General features: G+C 44.3%; 1 protein-coding gene across 8 annotated transcripts in view; it reads right to left on the minus strand.

Moving 5' to 3' along the window:
- The window catches only part of GBF1 (golgi brefeldin A resistant guanine nucleotide exchange factor 1), an 80,356-nt gene that overhangs the window by 18,739 nt on the left and 43,277 nt on the right, over window positions 1-18,340 (minus strand). For 2 of the 8 annotated variants that reach the window (XM_071747998.1, XM_071747997.1), the window contains exons 4-17: window positions 16,205-16,336; window positions 12,665-12,783; window positions 11,948-12,056; window positions 11,529-11,589; window positions 9,737-9,791; window positions 8,271-8,372; window positions 6,639-6,734; window positions 4,112-4,247; window positions 3,177-3,406; window positions 2,314-2,482; window positions 1,975-2,186; window positions 1,340-1,438; window positions 760-954; window positions 409-595 (exon numbers count right to left, since the gene is read on the minus strand). In XM_071747998.1, the coding sequence (XP_071604099.1) occupies window positions 409-595; window positions 760-954; window positions 1,340-1,438; window positions 1,975-2,186; window positions 2,314-2,482; window positions 3,177-3,406; window positions 4,112-4,247; window positions 6,639-6,734; window positions 8,271-8,372; window positions 9,737-9,791; window positions 11,529-11,589; window positions 11,948-12,056; window positions 12,665-12,783; window positions 16,205-16,336 (1,902 nt within the window). The remainder of the gene's footprint in view (window positions 1-408; window positions 596-759; window positions 955-1,339; window positions 1,439-1,974; window positions 2,187-2,313; window positions 2,483-3,176; window positions 3,407-4,111; window positions 4,248-6,638; window positions 6,735-8,270; window positions 8,373-9,736; window positions 9,792-11,528; window positions 11,590-11,947; window positions 12,057-12,664; window positions 12,784-16,204; window positions 16,337-18,340) is intronic. The other 6 variants (XM_071748005.1, XM_071747999.1, XM_071748003.1 and 3 more) reach the window with 4 other exon arrangements.

Here is an 18,340-nt window from a genome sequence, read left to right on the forward strand (position 1 = left end):
ACAACCCACACGTAAAGAAACCCGTAAAGCAGGGAAAAAAACAGAACCAGAAATAATGAAGTGATCACTCTGTACTGAAGGTGAGCCTCCTCAAAGGAGTTGCCCCCAGTAAGAGGGACTCCTCAGTATTTTGTCCCCAGGAATTCCATGGCATCCCCTCTTTCTGTGTGACTGCCAGTCTTGACATAACCTTTATATAAACCTTCACTTGAGAAGCACATTTTAATATCTGGACATTTTACAAACAGCAAGGTTGTTATCATCAGTGTGGAGTTATAAAAGATGTAACAGGAAGACTGAAAACATATTTTTGAGGAGCTTACTATGCCAGCTACCAAAATGAGACCTGCAAGTTCACTATGTTTAATATAAAAAAAAAAAAAAAAAAAGAAAAAAAAGGGCTCTTACTATTGCTTGTTTCTTTGGTGCTGTTCATGTTTTCTGGGCTGGATTTGACAACTTCCTTCTCTTGTTGATGCATGTTACTCAGCACTTTGGCCTGGCAATGTGCCTCAGTGCTATCTATCACTGTCAGCAATGCTTCCAGAGACAGCAGATGGACAGTGTACAGCTGTCCAGAAACTGGGAAGGCATTCTGGGAAACAAAACACAAGTATTAGTTAACTTCCACGCCTCTCTCACCACAGTGGGGAAAGGAAGTTTCCCCCAGAGCTTGGGGAAGCCTAAAGCCTACAACAGAACCCCCAAAACTTTTCACAGGAAGCTTTCCAGCACCCAGTTAATGGTTTATTGGCTCACCTTGGAGAGCAGCTTGGTGAGCTCCTCGAAGAGGTTGGCACAGTAGTAGTCACAGTCATAGTTCAGGTAGAGCTCTGTCACGAAGCTGGGAATCCTCCAGAGCTGAACAATGGCTTCCAAAGCCATCTCCTTCATCTCATAGGGCATCTTTGGGTTTTCCACGGTGATTATTTCCATCAGCTTCTTGATGTACATCTGCCAGAAACACAGGGCAGCTCAGTTTAAGGAAAGGATAAAGAGAGCAGGATAGTGAACAGCTTTGAGGACTGCAGAAAGAGACTTCAGCTTCAGCAATGGCTCACTCTGAAGGAGGCTGTAGAAGGGTTTCAAATAGTTCTACCATCCAGTGTACCTGGATTTACTGTTCTAAAAACCTAGTATGAAGGCAGGCAGTGCAGGACACCAAAGACATTTCATCAGTCAAGAAGAAAAGGCCTACACAGGCTACCCATAACCCATCAGGTCACTTATACACAGGGAAATTGGAATTGAGACAGTATCTTACTGCCTGGCTATATGCATTGAACTGAAGTGCAAAAAGTTATTACTAGGCACCCAGGGATACTAAAAAAAAACTCACCTCCAGCTGGAATTTCAGATGCTCTCTCATGCTCTCAAAGAGAAGAAAGCACACCCTGAGGGAGGCTGCATACAGATTGAGGCGTTCAACACTCAGCAGCTGAACAAGAAGCAAAAAAAAAAAACACCTTTAAGGATGACAAAGAACAGGCACTGTGTGCTGTAAGCAGCAGTACTGTGGCACTGCAGGCATCACCTGCAGCAACCTTCAGATCCAGACTTTGCCTCTCATAGCAGTGGTGTTTCAAAAAAACAGCCCCTTATTCAACCTCCTACTGTCCCCTTTTGCTAGTGAGGCTGAATACACTTAATTCCCTTCTGCTTCTTGCAGCACTTCTCCTGATACAGCTTTGTTCTTTAGACAAGTCCACAGATCCTCTTAATGGAGAAGGGACCTGGGAGAAGACCTGCCCTGAGGTGGCCCTTGTGCTATTGGTGCTCCAAAGTTTCTCCAGCTGGAGCTTGGCACTCCAAAGGTTCTGCCACCTACTAAGAAGATCTTCTTGCATCCTGCATTTTAACTTGCATCTGTTACTCCCTCAAGAGCTGCCAAACCTCAGGAGACTGAATTCCAACAGACTCTCTACTACCTGCCTCCCCAGTGCCCTAAGCCACGGCAGCACAAGGCGGACTCACTTGGAAGAGGTGTCTGCACAGCTCCTCCTTCACCAGCCCCAGGAGGGACTGGCAGTTTGCAATGGGGGCTGCCTCCAGGGCCACAGTGAGGAGCTGCAGCCCCATGTGGATCATCACCTCGGAGTTGTGGCGGTCGTGAGGGTTGGTGAGTGAGATGAGGAAGCGGAACAGCTCCCTAATACACGGCAGCCCATACGGCACCAGCGCTGCTCCTACAAGAGATGAGAGCTCTTTAGCTTGGATTTGGCTTTCTGCAGGGTTACAAATGAAGCTGGTAGAGACCAGGAGCTCACAGCCCTCTTAGCAGAAGGGACATGCCCAGCATTGCCCACCTCTCACCTTCTTTTTGGGAAGACTGAGTAAACCGTACTCCTCGGGGGTTTACGTAGTCCATGTCGTGAACAGAGGCAGAGTCAGAATGTTCTGCTACAGATGTGCACTCCTCCAGGACCTCAGGGATAGACTCGACAGAAGCTGACTGGATCTTCTCCTCCCTCAGACTCTCACTCTTCAGTGACACCAGTCATTTGAGAGGGAAAGACACAAGAGTTAGCAAGCGCTACACAAGCTAAAAGAAAGGTTTGTTATTCACCGTTCATTCACAACTCTTAAAATTACACATGGAAGAGGAATGGGAAAATAAAATTTAAGAGTGCCTCTACACCACCTGCAGCCCTCTCTTGCATCTGGTTCTTATCTGATTTACATAACTCTAGGTTACAAGACTGAGGACTTCACTTGGGAGATGCTCCTACAACCCATCGCTTCTTCCTGCTCATTTTTTGGTTTCCAATGCTACACCATTTCAGGGTGCTACTTCTACCTATTTTTAGCATTTTTACCACTCAAAACCTCTGCGGCTCTGAAAGGCTCTTTGCAGCTCTAATCCATCCTCTCAGCAGTTTTACTGTTGTGTGCAAAGTGGGGACAACAGGGAGGGAAGCTGAGCAACAAAGGGCTGGGTTCAGGTTAGCTGCATTTCACAGCAATGCACATGAACAAACACCAACAGCTGAATTTCTCAGGAAGAACTGTTCACTAAAGGCAGTAAAATGAGTACTCCTGCAGATTTCCTGTTTCCCTTGAACAGTTTCTCCATTAATTAATGCTGATGGTATTGGCAGGAGTACAACTAGATGTGTAGGTGCATTATGTGATTATGCTGGGAGCTGGAATTCACTTTATAAGCTATATCCATGTACCTGCAGCTCGGGCTGATTCTGATTTTCAGGGACTTTGGCTTCATTTGAAGGCATTCCTGCACTAAGGCCCAAAGAAGTGACTTGGTCCAGGTCTGTCAGGTCTTCCTTGGAGGTAGTCTGTGAGGACAACTCCATACCACTGTCTGTAGAAGGGCTGACTGCAGATGAAACATTTTCTGAGCATCCAGAGGAGCTGGGAGAAGGAGCATCTATGAAACTAACTCCACTTGCTGATGAGAAACAGAAGGAAAAAGATCAGTATTATGCTGTCCCTCAACCACCAGTTCAAGCATTGCATACAGCAACAAAGAATTTCTTTGATTACCACGTGACATGACAAATTATCTCTGATAGTTACATATCAGCACAGAGAAAGTAGATAAATTCTCCTTTGCCAGCTATTAATGAACCCAACAGACAAATAGGTGAGGCACTTGCACTTCTCCAAATTAAAATACAGTAGTTGGAATGTAACAGGCTCAGCATGTAAGATAATTCACTGTTAGATAAAGGGTGCAGGGGGATTCTATAGTTAGGAAATCTGAAAATAGTCTCAAAGGTACAGTTTACTTTTTGAGACAATGGCACAACCTCTTTAAAGACTCACATCAAGGATTAGTCATTCCTTCAAAGTCAGAATTTTTAACTCAATTGGAAGGCAAGCCCATTTCTTTTATTTTCCTTAAACGAATGGAATTGTGATAGAACTCAAATGGGCCTGAAATGGAGCAGTGAGGTATTTTTACTTTTTCTCTGTATGAGATAGTGATCTAAGAACCTAAGTTTTCCTTTTGAAAAACCCACTTATTTGAGGAGAACTTAAAGAATGCAAACTGAACATTTTAAAAAGAAACAATATGCTGCACGACACAGTATGTCTAAAACAAAGACACACACCAGAGTTATGTTCTGAATATGCTCAGGTTTCAACTTACCTGTGATGTTACCAGCACTGGCTGCTGGTTGCTCTGCCCCAGGAGAAACCTTCGTTACATGGCGAGGAGGCCTTGGTGATCTCTTCTGCTTTTTCCATTTTGATGACTCACTCATTCCTCCAGCTCTCATTTTCAGCTGAAAACCAGAAATCATTAAGAGTATCAGTACAACAAAACCACACAGATTACAATGGATTACACAAGCCAAACCCACAGAGGATGTTTCAAAACCCTCCAAGTCAGGCAACAGCACTTAAATATTTAACACACAAATTAATCAGCACCTCAGAAGTCATGCAAACCAGCCCCTGACTCCCCACTGCCCAGATATTGGCCAACAGTTCCCTCTCCACTCCTTCTTCCCCATCAATACCTCCCAGCTTTGCAGTAGGGTGAAGAATTCTCTCAGCCCTACAGGCACACATCAACTCTCTTTGCTCCTGCCATTGTTTCCAGACTCCTGAGGGACACCACCTGAAGCACCTAAGCAAGTACCTGCCAGGTTTGATGGTGAATTGGAAGGTTCACCATCTACACAAGGAGGCTGGGGATGAAGCCAGGGTCCCCATGAACAACTCTGCAGATCTAATGTAACCTAACCCTTAACACCCTTCTTGACAAGGGTCCCACTTTCTACTTCTGGTCTTTGAGGACCCCAGCAGGAGCTCCAGAACTTGCAAAAACCAATACAATATTCAGTCACACTGACAACAGCAGGCCTGAAAACAGTTTCCTGCAAAATTAAGTTCCTCTAGGTGCAAGACTGCACTTACTCGTGGGTTTGGTAACCATGGGCAATTTTTCTGAGGCTGTCAGACCTCCTCAGTTTGGGGTGAAAATCTAAACACTGAACAGGTACCTTGAATACGTGGAAATCATTCAGCAAGCCTCAGTACCACCCCTGACATTGTATTCTTTGTAAATTTAACACAGTTAAGTTATATTTTAGGCTAGAATTTTCCTTATTTCTTAAATCTTTAGCATCAGATTAAAATCCTCTAGAAGACAGCTATATTCTTTAGTCTCACCCTTTTTCTGCAACTCACCTTCTTCCAGCTACTCTTCTTAAATGCCAATAAATATTCCTGTTCTGCTACTGTTTCTCCATCTCTTTCCCTTTTTCAGTGAGAACTGTAGCTCACTGTACATGCCCTGTAATTTTTCTCATTTAAACAAAGCTTGTGAAAATGTTATGTCCCAGTGCAGTAAACCATTTGTGTAACTTCTCTTTGCACCACAAATTCTATTTGTTTGACAATTAATCCCAAAGTTTTAGCTATGCTACAGTTTCTTTGAGCCTGTTAATTAAAAACAGACTCAGAATTACTTTGCTCCTTGTTATTTCTTTCATATTTTGCAGCAAGTATCTCATTCTAAATCACAGCTGCTGACAAACACTTAGGTGATGAGCACGCTGCTGAAACAAAATGTTGCAGATTTCAAACTGGTGTAAAATGCCTATGTGAATGTTTTCATGTAAAAATTGTCAGCTCTCTCATCTTTCCATAGGGTTAGGCAAAATGTTTTTTTATTTCCTTCTTGTCAATCCCTGTTGTTTCTCATCTATTAGCTTCCCTTTCCATTTAAAAACCTCTCCAAGCCCTTAATATCACCAATAGTTTTATTAATTAAAGGCTTAAGCTTCTAATTAGACCAGGCAGTTTTACTTTGCCTGCCTACTATTCCAGAAATAGCCATATTTATTTTCCTCCCTTTTCAGTAACTTAGAAAATAAGATCTGAAAACGTATTGTTCATAGATCAAACTATTTTGAATAGGAAGGAAACCTGGAAGAATTATGTGTTAAATCCAGGATTTCTCCTCCTGAGCAGCATTCTGATGTACCTGTGCCATCCTCCAGAGGCTGAGTCCCAACAGCCTCACGTGGCTGGCAAACCATAGTCAGGACAAGAAAAAGACTCAGATATTTTTTAAAGACTCCCAAACATTTGATCAAAGTATAAAGCATTCCAAAAATGCTTTAATAAACAAAAATCTAAGTTTATTCGGGGTCTTGGGTGGGGTTTCTTGGGTGGTGGTGTGTGTGGAAGAACTGAGCATTGGGGTTTTTTTGACAATTTAACAGCCAAGTGATATTAGGCTAATATCACAAACAGGCTCCTTTTATCAGAACTGCCTAGAAAGACTTCCTAGGACCACCTCCCATATCATTCCCCACACCATTGTATTTTTTTCCCTTTTGCTGTCTCCTGTAAATTAGAGACAGCAAACTACACCAACAGTTGCACAGCCTAAAGAATGCAGAAGCAAAGAGAAACCCTTAACAGGAATGTTTCAGCAGTATCCAGGGAGCTAGACCTTGTTTTAACAAACACACTCAGTTTGGGAATTCTACACCAATGCATGTATCAAAGGACAGCAAAGTAACATCTTTCATTCTTTATTTTCTATTGAATTAAAATTTTACAATCCGAATGCTTCTTGCTTTTAATGCTTGTATAAAAACGCCAAAAAACATCTATGCTTTGGTTTAAATTGAAGGAAATAGTTTAATACTTGTTTTTACCTTCAATAGCAAGGCATTTCCTGGTTTTGCTAGAAAGCTTGGTTGCACGTTCACAGGCTGGGATTTTAAATCTAAGGCTGCTTTCCTGGCTAAATGCTGCAGGTAAATGGCATTTAATAGATCATTAAACCACTCTGAATTTTAAATATCATCTAAAACTTTCTTTCCCTCTCCAGTGCTCAGTAATATTGTAGTTGCATTCATTTTCTAATTATCTACCCTTCAGATTAGAATAAACTTGTACTCCCACAGTGAAAAACAAGTGAAGTTAGTATCTAAAAGCCATTCTTTTGAAAAGAGGGTGCTCAGAGCTACTGGTCATTCATCTGTATAGAATCCATTACATTTATCTGAGCTACCTTTGCATAAAGAAACATGTACACAAAATTGTAGGAAAAAAATCAATTACAAGACTCCAAGTGCTTCTTTTGACAGATGAGGTTTTAACAATAAAACTCCAGCTGAGGTCCAGGGAAGGTGAAGGAAAATGTAATGCTACAAAATGCTTTTTAAGGGGTCGGTGAGATCTCATTTTTCTACAAAAGCCACCTTACCTGCACTCGTTTGTTTTTCCATAAGATACTGTAAGCCTCAAGAGAAAAGGGCAGGGGCCAATGATTAGTAACTAAAGTGATGACACTAGAACATGAGCTCATTCTAGATGCAGCATGGAACTGCTCAGCACACCAAGTAGCGGTCAAGACACAGAGCATGCAGAGAGAACCCAGTCCATGGGCCAGTCCTGGAGGTGCAGTCCCCTCATCTCACTCACCTACCTGCCTGCCCTGCAGCACCTACCAGAGGTTACCTGCTGAGACCTATCAGTGCATCCTAGGCAACTACCAACATACTCTACCCCCAAAACCCATGAAAAATCAGATCTGGATTCCTCCTGACACTCCCCACAATATTTAGCTACAACATCTGACACCAACAATCTGCAGGAACAGGGTATTTCTTTTCAGGAGCATTTTCTAGGGGAGCTGGCAGGGACCAACACACTTCATAATCCAGTCTGGCCTCACTCATCCTGCATTAGCAAATACAGAGCTGGGAACTGTATTCAGTTTCAGAAGACACGGTGCCAAAGGTGCTGAAAATGTACAGCAGTCTCCTTCATAAAGCTCCAGTGAGCACTGAGCTCTGTGCTCCTGCACCAAGTGACAAAGCTCAGTGATGCAGCTCGAGCAGAAGCTGCCCAAGGTGTGCTGGGTCAGGAGACTGCTGAGGCTGCTACCCCTAGAAGCCAGACCAGCAGCTGGGACAGAAATCACTTGAGTCTCTGGGGACAAATCTACACTTTTGATGTTTCTTTCCTTCAGCTGTGCACTGCCACAGAGAACTCAAGTCCTGCCCCTGCCCTCTCACTCCCTTCCTTCAGAGGAGGCCATGGTGGTGGCACTTCCCAAGCCCCTGAATGCTGCAGTAAACCAAGGGTCTCTCCCTCCCAATCCTGCCCCAGCTGCAGCCACAACACTGCAAAGCACCCTCTGCATGCACTGTCCCCTAAAGCCATGCTGTGTCACACGGGTGGAGGGAGGCTTGCTGCACACAACAAAACTATCTCTCAGGTGGTGCTGGCACGAGAAGGAAGAGAGGAGTGAGGAAAGAAGGGAGAAGGGAGAGAGAGACCTTCAGGTTCTTAAAAAGCAATACCCTCTCTAATTGGTTCAGGGCTTTTTTGGGCTGTTCCCCACTACTTAGCTCCAGTTTGTTGAGGAGACATGAAGAGATCTGTGAAAGATAGGCAAACGCATGGTTTAAACAAAGCAAAATAAACCCCAAGAGAAAAACAAGCTGGCAGAGGGCAAGGCAGCAGGGCAGAGAGCCAGGGCATGCAAAGCAAAAAGCCAGCAGAAGGGAACTGGGCAGAGCAGGCAGGAGGCAGAGCATCACTTCACCCAGCTGGGAGCAGCCATCACTGGAGAAGGGGAGCAGTACCTGGGCAGTACACCTGTACCCTACACAGACCAGGGACAATCCTGACACCTGCACTACAGTCACCTGGCCACCCACCTCTCCTTAAGACAACCTATTTCATCACCAATCTGGCCACCTCTCTCCCCAGCAAGGGAAAGAAGCAAGCATTAGGGTACCACACAAGAACTAAAGCCCCAAGATGGGTCCAGATTCCTGCAAGGAATCAGTCTCTCAAACCACTGCCATGCTGGCTCTGAGATGTACATTTACCCAATGTGGCCACTTTTCTCAGCTCATTAAAAATAAAAACAGAGTGGAAGTTATGCTGTTATAAATAGTATGCTTAGCTTGAGTTCAAAGGTGGTTACTTCTCCTCTCAGCGTTCTTCTCATCCTGTTGCTCCTAACAGTAGAATCCTGTACTTACTGATACTCCTTATCTGGAGTACACATGGAGTTCCTCACCTGCACCTCCTTCCACCTAATAAATTATTACCTTCATAATCACATATAGTCACATTTCTGGTGCTAAAAACCTCTCTGTACAGAGGGAGATGGTAGTGTTGAGGAAGCCTGGAACTTCCATGCTCAGGAAACTGTGCATTTAAGGGAAGTTAAATAAAGAACACTCTACTTTGACCTGGCTGCTAACAGAGATGGCACTGCCCATCTGAACTGAGGTTTTCCCTACAGAATGCTGCCCCTGCTGGAAGCCACCAAAGCTTCTTCTAGGATAGCTCAATTCCATAGTGCTTTCCTGCAGTTTCACCAGCCTCAGTAAGTTTCCTTTCTGCATAGGAGGAACTGGATAAATACTTCCTGAGAGCTCAGTATTAGACCTGCAGTGAATGAAGAAAGACAAGAGAGAAGCTGGAGAAGAGAGGAGATGATCAGAAGATACCACACAGCTTGCTGGGATTCTCTAGCCCACAGCAGCTGATGGCTGTTCCCAGAATCCAGCCTGACTCACTTGAGCAGCAGGATCATCATCAAGGTTCACTGCTGGACTCTGTGGGCCTAATCCCACAGAATCAATGAAGCTGTGCCCATTTCTGTGGCTAAACATGCTCTCTGGTGAACTAGGGATTTGCAGGAATGAGGAGACACAAGTGTGAAAACCACCAATATAGAGATGAGTGCAAGGCTGAGGGCAGAGCAGAACAGCCAGCAGAGTGTTACCTTCTTCATGTTTGTTCCCATGTAGCTTTTAGGCTCTTCTTTAAACTGAGGCAACCTGAAAGACAAACAAGCCAAAATACACACATTTTCTTGGGTTAACAGAAAGGGAAAGAGAAACATACTAAGCTTTCCTGTCACACTGCAGACACTAGAAAACCAAAATTAGGTTCTCTCCACAAAAAGATACATTTTTAGTTTCCTTTCCTGCCAAAATCTGCTGAGGGGGAAAAAAATTAAAAACCCAATATAGATGGGAGGTGCTCTGCATGCTGTTATTGCTAATGGCAGATTTGTTATGTTGATTTTGACTGCTAATGCTGATGCAAGTCTTGTCTTTTTTTTTTTTTTTTTTCCTTCAGTGTATGTTTTCAGCAGTAGACTAATTAGATTGGTGCAAAACAAGTCTCTCTTATGCTGCTAAAAACAGCTGCTGAGCCAGAGTGTTATCCACACCAGGACTCTTCCAGGGTACATGTTATTACTCGTCATGACAACTCTTTTCATTAACTTTGGAGAAACCCTAAATACCCATCCTGTGTTCTGCATCATATGGACACAGTTACAGTGCAGAGGGGATCCAAGTTTCAGCTGAATGCTTCCAGCTAAGCAGTTCCTGCCTCAGAAGCAGAGGAGGGAGACAGCTCTCATCTGTGCTACCAAAAGACAAATGCACACAACTCTGCAACTCCACACACCCTGCTCTCCCTTCTGCTCCTCTACTACACTGCTATTTTTGCTTGCTGAAGGGATAAAAGCCTGGTTTCTTTTTCTGGAAAGCAAGATGGCCAAACCATCCCTGCAGTTGCTGCCTTTGCCTCCACTGTATAATGCCAGTGCCCACTGGCACAGGTGCTGGTGGTGTCTCCAAGCCTGATCAAAAGGCCAGAGGAAAGGATACACCATAATTAATGGATAAGCACTAAGTAAAATTTACATATGCCTTTGGAGAGGAAGTATTGTGGTCTCTGCTCTTCAGAGACATTGATTCTGACTCTGCTCCACACATTGATAAAGTGCACTGCATGGCACAGGGTGCACAGAGGGGAAAAAAAAAATCCATGGGACCCAACAGTGACAATGGGAAAAAAATAATATGAGAGCTGTGTTTCACAACCTGTAAGTTTTACTGCACTCCTTTTCTATGAGAAGTATTTCTGTATCTGAACATTTCCTGTTTGTAAAACCCAGAGAAAAGCTATGATTCCTTCACTATCCAAAGAAACAGTTTCAAATTTAAATAACTTACTTGAGTTTAAAAAAAGTAATCTTAATTACCTGAAGGGTGCTGAAAAGGGCAGAACATTTGTCCAAGACATATGATCTCAAGAGTTTAAAATTCTCTTTGATATGTGAGGTCAAAGCTCTCAGCTTGAAACCAACATGTGACTATTCAACACCATTTATTCTCTCTCCTGAAGAGAGTTATATTTTTCTAAAAAACACTTTCTTTTTTCTTTTTCTTTTCTCTCTTTTTTTTTTTTTTTTTTTTTTTTTTTTTGAGTGAAGTTTACATTATCTGTCCTAAAACTGATTCCTTAAGCTCTTCATTACTTGGCTGTCCATCTTTCTTCAAAGGACACCTTAAACCTGGCAACCTTCCCTACCTCTGTCTCTGCAGTCTGACGGGGTCAGCCCAGGAGAAAAGTGCCAAATCCTTCATCTCCTTCCACCTCTAAATAATGACCATTTTGGATGATTTTTTTTTTCCGAGGGCCCTTAAGTGGAAGTGTGGAATCTTCCTGTCCTTAGAGGGCCATCTCAGCAATGCTGAGGCAAACACAAGCAGGTTTACCTTGTGAAGAGCAGCTGCACCATGTCGACCAGAGTGTGCTCTGCAGATTTTCTCAATAACTCTGCGAAGACAAAAACAAATAACACAGGTGTCATTACTCAGTGTGATATTATCAAGAGGCTTCTTCAAGCAGACTCCCCTCCGAACCTTGTTTACAGAGATTACGGGAAATTTATTAAAACCAGCTCCGAGGCAGCTCCCCTGCAAAGGGGCAGAGCATCACACGGTGGCGCCACACACAAAGCTGGCGAAAAGAGACTCAAAACTTGGGCCAACTCCGAAACCCGTTTCCCATGAAGTTGTAGCGAGACACAACAATATAAAGCTCGGCAGCTTTTCTGCACGTTCTGCAGGGGAAGGAGTCCAGGCTGAAGGAAGCCCAGTGTTTTTCTCCCCGGGGGAGGCACGAGCAGACCCACCACTGAGCCTCATCTCGAAGCAGATGCGGAAGCAGGACTGCATGATCTCACACACGGACTCGTTGGTCAGGTGGGCTCCCACGGGGGTCAGCAGCAAGGTCCTCAGCACCTGCAAACAACAGCAGCACTTGTGTCCCTCAGCACACTGACACCCCCTGCCTTCCCAAAGGGAAGGACTGGCTTCCCCGAGCATTGCCACTGGCAGGAAACCTCAGGGTTTTCCAGGAGCCCTCCCAAAGAGAGGGCTGAGCCCAAGAAGCAGACAGATGAGGAGATGAGAATCATCTCCTGACCCCACTGCTGCATGCTACCCAATATTTAAGCTCAGTCACTCCCTATCTGCTCAAAAGCACTCAGGCTGGAGAAGTGTGTGGTTCACAGGTTTGCCTCTGCAAAGAAATTCCCTCAAAAATAAGTTTGAGAGCTCCGTATGCTTAGTTTAACCCTCCCCAACACAGGCTGCACACAAGGTAGGATTACCAACAGTACCACATTGCCAAGCCCTTGATCTAAAAATCATTTCATTTAAAGCTTTTAATTATTTTCATTTGGAAAAGCTTTTACCACAGGTATATGAGCCATCTGTTTAAAAATAAAGTCTGTCACTAAGCTCCTACAGAGTCAAAACATTGCTCCCTCCTCTTCATCTCCGTGTAACAGGATATGTTCCCCAGGAGGCAGTGCCCATTATGGTAATTACCATTTCTCTCCCCTCACCTGTAGGATTTTCATCAGGACAACCTCGTCGCTCGCATGATCCGTGCCCACGAACCGGGCGTGAGTGACAGCGTCTGCCATGTTCTCCATCCCCTCTGCCGTGCCCTCATGGCTGGGATCTGGGGAACAGCAGCAAAAGGTGTGACAGGGAAAGGGCCTTCACCTCCACACCAACACAGAGATACCTCCTTCTCATCTGCTTCCTTCACTGGGGTGGCTCCAGGGAGCTGACCTCACCTCCCAGGGACGGAAAACCGGGAGCTTTCAGGAAGGCTCCGTCACAAATCTGTTTACTTTAGTGAAAGGATGTAACCACACAAAGGAAAGAATCACAGTTTGGTTGTTATTTGCCCCGTATTTTGGATGCTAACTTGTAGGACTGTGTCCTGCTCCCTCCAATACAGCACGATCAGCTGTTACATGCATTCAGCCCTTCCTTGGGAATGAAGAGAAAACACAGGGAACCTCAAATTTACTCCCACGAGGAGAAAATGCCAAACGGGTTCCACTAGATTGAGAAGGAAAAATCATCCCTTGTTCCACATCCCTCCTGAGGCAGGGAGGAGCTGGGGAAGGAATGGACCAGCAGCTCTCCCCAGAGACCCCAGCAGGCAGCCCTGGCCAGAGCTGAGGTATCAGCATCCCAGGCCTGCTGCTTCCATCATTCATCAAGGCTCCTTCTCCCTGCCCCAGCCTCCTCAGCCACAAACCAGGGTGCAGCTGAGAGAATGCTGAGGAGGGGATTGTTGCCAGTAACTGTATCTTGTGCCACATTACACTGGCTTCAGGAAAGCTGCCTCTGGCTTTGATTTCATTCTCACTTAAACAGTATGGCACTGGGCAAGAATCTTGTTACCTTCCTACCTAAACAGTCATTAGGAAAGAAAGGAGACAACATAAACACCAGTTAATACCTCAGTAATTGGCCATGGGGCCTCCTGAGCTTCAGCAAGGAGGAAGCTGACAGAGGAACTGAGACAGACCTGGTACAGCTTGCAGACTCCCCCTGCCTCCAGCTCCTCCATCACTGGAAGCTGCCCCAGGAGAGCAACCCCACCAGGCTGGGGGGTCATGGGAGGCTGCTGAACAACACTGAAATGGCACCAATATGCTTCAGAATCTGCACCACGACACCACCTCTCCTCACACATCCTTATTCTGAGCAGAGCTGTGAGCAAGGCAATGGGAGCAAGTTGGAGCTGTGCTCCTTTAGCAGACCCATGCCCACGGCTTTGCTGTTCCAGCTCCCACCATCAACACTAATAAACACACCTCCCTTCCTCCCTCCCAACCACCACCACGCCTGACTACTCCAGTCCTGCCTTCCTGAAGCAGCTCCACAGATGCAGGTCAATTTATAAAGCCTCTTGAGCTCAATTAAAAGCACAGATACTTCTAACTTTGCAGAAACAAGACACAGAAAACACCAGCCAGCTTCTTTGTTCCCTTGTGAGAAACAGCACAGGAAGATGTGCCAGTGCCTGCTCAGAATCACTGATAAAAATGAGTTTCTGTGAAGCAAAGTATCTGTTTGAAAACTGCCACCTGGATGGACACGTTTCACATGGGGTGTACCAACAGGTGGGCAAAAGAATTCTATTTCTATTCTATTCCAAAAGAACAACCAGGAATCAGGAAATCCAAGCTCTCAACCAACTCCAGGAAAGCCAGAAGCCTGCTCAGCAGCACCTTTAATGGAACCAAAATAAATCACCAAGGAGATAGAGAAGGTAGAGGGGAGGATGAGCTTTTAAATCCCCAAAGAGGATGTTCTCTCACTGGAAAGTGAGCAGTAGCAGCTCACCTGGAGATCCAGAGTTTTCAGGAATACCAGGGAAAGTTAACTTACACTGTGGAGCCAGAAGCTGCTGTGATAACAGAAAGAGCACAGAGCTCCTCTGAGGGAAATACACCAAACATGACTCTGAACACAGTTCAGGCACTGGTCTTCCTACAGCTAAGGTCTGAGCTCAACAAAAAGGCTGCAGCTAGCTAGTGCAAAGCTGCTGAGTAAGAAAATAACTAATCTGAGGGATAAAAATCAACAAGAGTTCAGTGTTGTCAGACTGGACTTTAAAAATTACTATGTAGTTTATTGACTATAACTCTTGAAACAGCAGCACTTGTTGAGAGCAGAGGAATAATGCTGGTTTCAGCTGCCCATTACACAGCCCTGAAGTGCACCACAAGCATCACCCACACTGAAATGTCCCCTCTGCTCTTATGCCAGAGTCCTTCCTTCCTTCCCTCTCCCAGCCTGACACTGACTCCTAGAGGAAGGACAGCTCTGAGCTTTCCCTCTACTTTAGGCAAACAATGTTTGGGCTACCTTTGGTTTTATGTTACCAAGAGAAACCTAAGGCCCCCAGGCTGTAATCTGCCAGCAGCCCCAGCCAGATGTTCAGCCAGCACCACTAATCCCAGCCTCAAGAGCAAGGCCACTGTCACTGTCACCTGAAACAGCCAGGGAGGGCTTGGCTTACAGGTTCTGCTCCACAGCCCCAGCCAGGCAGAGGGGCTGCAATTCCCTGCTACAGCAACCCAAGCTCACCAACAGGCACAGGGATGCACCCTTGCTGGGGTGACCTCATTAATGTTTTAAGTAACAACTACCTAGAGAAAGCCTACAAATTCTTATCTTCCCCCCCCCCCTTTTTTCCCTTTTTTTTTTTCCCCTGTTTCTGCCTCAAATGAAGTATTTGTAGTCAGCTGCCTGTGCAAACATTTGCCAGGACATGTGACACCTGCCTGATGTTCTGATCACTTCCAGACCATAAAGGCCCAGAAAAAGAGTCCATCCCTCATGCTATGTTGAGACTACTGTTTTCAGTTACTGCTTAGGCCTTCAGAGGGGCTTATTTATTAAGATTTCTTTATTGTCCTACTACCTGGCAACAATAATGCACAATTTCAGTAATTTTTTTGCTGTGTAATTATTTCCAATACTGACACCTAATTGATACACTAAATTTCCATCATACTCTTTAAAAATCTTTTTCCTGCAAGTTCCCACTTTTGCTCATTTTAATTTGGGGTCTTTGCCATAAAGGTGGTCTGCATGTACATCTACCCCTTTCTTTCTCTTAACTTCCCTCATGCTAAATTCCAAAGAAAAAATATTTAAAACACTGGCAAAAATTCAGCAGTGTTTGCTTACAATGTAAGGGAGGAAAGAACTGGAAAATCTGAGCCTGAGGAGGAGGAAGACAGCTAAAAACAATTTTTTTCAAGTGAGACTATGTATAAACAAAGATAGATACCATAGATAGCAGTGGCAAAAACTGTTTCTGCCATGGGGATTGTGACAAGTGAAGAGTAAAGGCTCATCACTGGACCCCAAACATCCCCATCCTGAAGCTGAAATATTAGTCCACAAAACTAAATAAAAATCCTCCTGTCTTTATATTTATTGCAGCCCAAGGTGGGCCCCTTCCTTCCCTGGCCCTTTTGCTGAGGGTGCTTTCCAGAGCAGCCAGGGCAGAGTGGAAGCTATGGGTTTGGCTGTTATTCTGGTGAGCTGCAGGCAGCCACCTCACTTACCTATGAGTGCATAGGAGAGGAACTTGTTCACTGAGGTCAGGGCCAGCCCAGTGATGGGGCCTGTGGTGTCTTCAGAACGGATCACTTCCAGGAAAGGGCGGAGAAAGACGTTGGGCTCAACTTCAGAGAGCTCTGTTAGAACAGAAACAATTTAAAGAGACATTAAAGTAGAGATCGTTAGGATGAGTTTGCTCTTCAAGGACCTACAGCAAGCTTCATCTCAGAGGAAAAAGGCCTGCAATGAGTGTGAGTCAGAAGGCTGGTGGAGAGGTCAGGGTTGCCTTTCAAGAGCAGATATACGTACACACAGATAGACACACAGATATACACACATAAACACAGGCAGACACACATATAGACACAGATAGACACACAGATATACACACATAAACACAGGCAGACACACATATAGACACAGATAGACACACAGATATACACATAAACACAGACAGACACACATATAGACACAGATAGACACACATAAACACAGACAGACACACATATAGACACACAGATATACATACATATGAACACAGACACAGATAGACACAGATATACATACATATATACACACATAAACACAGACACACATATAGACACAAATAGACACACAGATATACACACATATAAACACACATATACACACATATAAACACAGATAGACACACTTATAAACACAGATAGACACACATAAACACACATATACACACATGTAAACACAGACACACAGATATAAATATATATAAACACACAGATAAACACAGATATACATACATATAAACAGACACAGATAGACACAGATATACATACATATATACACACATATAAACACATATAGACACACAGATATACATACATATGGACACAGATAGACACACACATATATACACAGATATCTATACAGATAGACACACAGATATACACATATATGAACACAGATAAACACACAAACAGACACAGATAGACACATATAAACACACACATGTAAGCATTTTTAAAAGCAATGGTTTGTTAAGTTCAGTTTCTTCCCTCTTCCCTCTGAAGCCTTCCAAACCCAACCGTGTTGCAGAACACCCTGTGAGCACCAGAGTCCCTGCTGCCTGGATTCATGCAGATTTGGCTGCACTTTCCTGGCACTCTTCACGTGTGACCAGGTGAAGGACACAGACCCAGCTTCACCTTTTGTCACTCCTGTACCATCCCAGTGCACACAAAGCTGCACAGTGACCACATGCATGCTACAGCTCAGCTGCATCTCTTGCAGCTCTTGGCCTGAATACAAATTGCATCTCTGCACCACTACAAGTTTGCTTGGCAAAGACAGGAAAAGCCCACGAGATAAACAAATTTAAAACCTCTTATTCAGGTATTGTGAGAACAAGACAGAAGCCTCTCGACCAAAGAGGAAAAAAGGGCAGTCTTCTCACTGTTCTGGAGAGCAAGTCTCCTCTCTAAAGCTATAATAAAGAAGGCAGATGCACTGAACTGTTGAGCTGCAGAAAGAACAACTAACAAGATTCCTAAACTTTTCAAGATGATCAGTGGAACCTCTGGGAATGGAAAAGAAAGGCAGAAAAGAATAGCCAGAACTAGGGAAAGTGATGAAAAACAACCCCAAAATCTAAACCAAACCAACCAAATAAAAAACCTCCAGGAGGAATCAAGGTAAGAGGAGTCCTGAGGAATATCTAGGAGAAAAAAGCATTAAAAAGCAAATGGAAACAACAATAGAGCCAGTACAGAAAGAGTGAGGAAGAGTGTATTAGCAGTAACTTGGGCAACCCTGAGACAAGAAATATTTAAGTACAAATGTGTGGCTCAACTTGCTGAAACCTACGTTTCATTCCTAATAAAAGGGAAGGAGTCTAATGGCTAATAGTGTCACAGGAATACTGGCAGCTATGTTACTGGTGAGCCAGTGTTGCACTTATCTGTTATATGAGCTTCTTTGGGGTGGGGGAGAAAAAAGCCTGTAATGCCTGAATCCTTACACAAGCTGCTTTTCTATCTACCCACATAAACCAATTCTTTTACTTAAAAAAAAAAAAAACAACCCAAAAACCAACACCCAAACCTACCCATTTCCAAGATAAGTGAAATTCCATTTTATCACAGTTCCTACTGAAAAGCCTTAAG

The sequence above is a fragment of the Heliangelus exortis genome, chromosome 7 (assembly GCF_036169615.1).
Source record: "Heliangelus exortis chromosome 7, bHelExo1.hap1, whole genome shotgun sequence".
Classification (NCBI taxonomy): Eukaryota; Metazoa; Chordata; class Aves; order Apodiformes; family Trochilidae; genus Heliangelus; species Heliangelus exortis.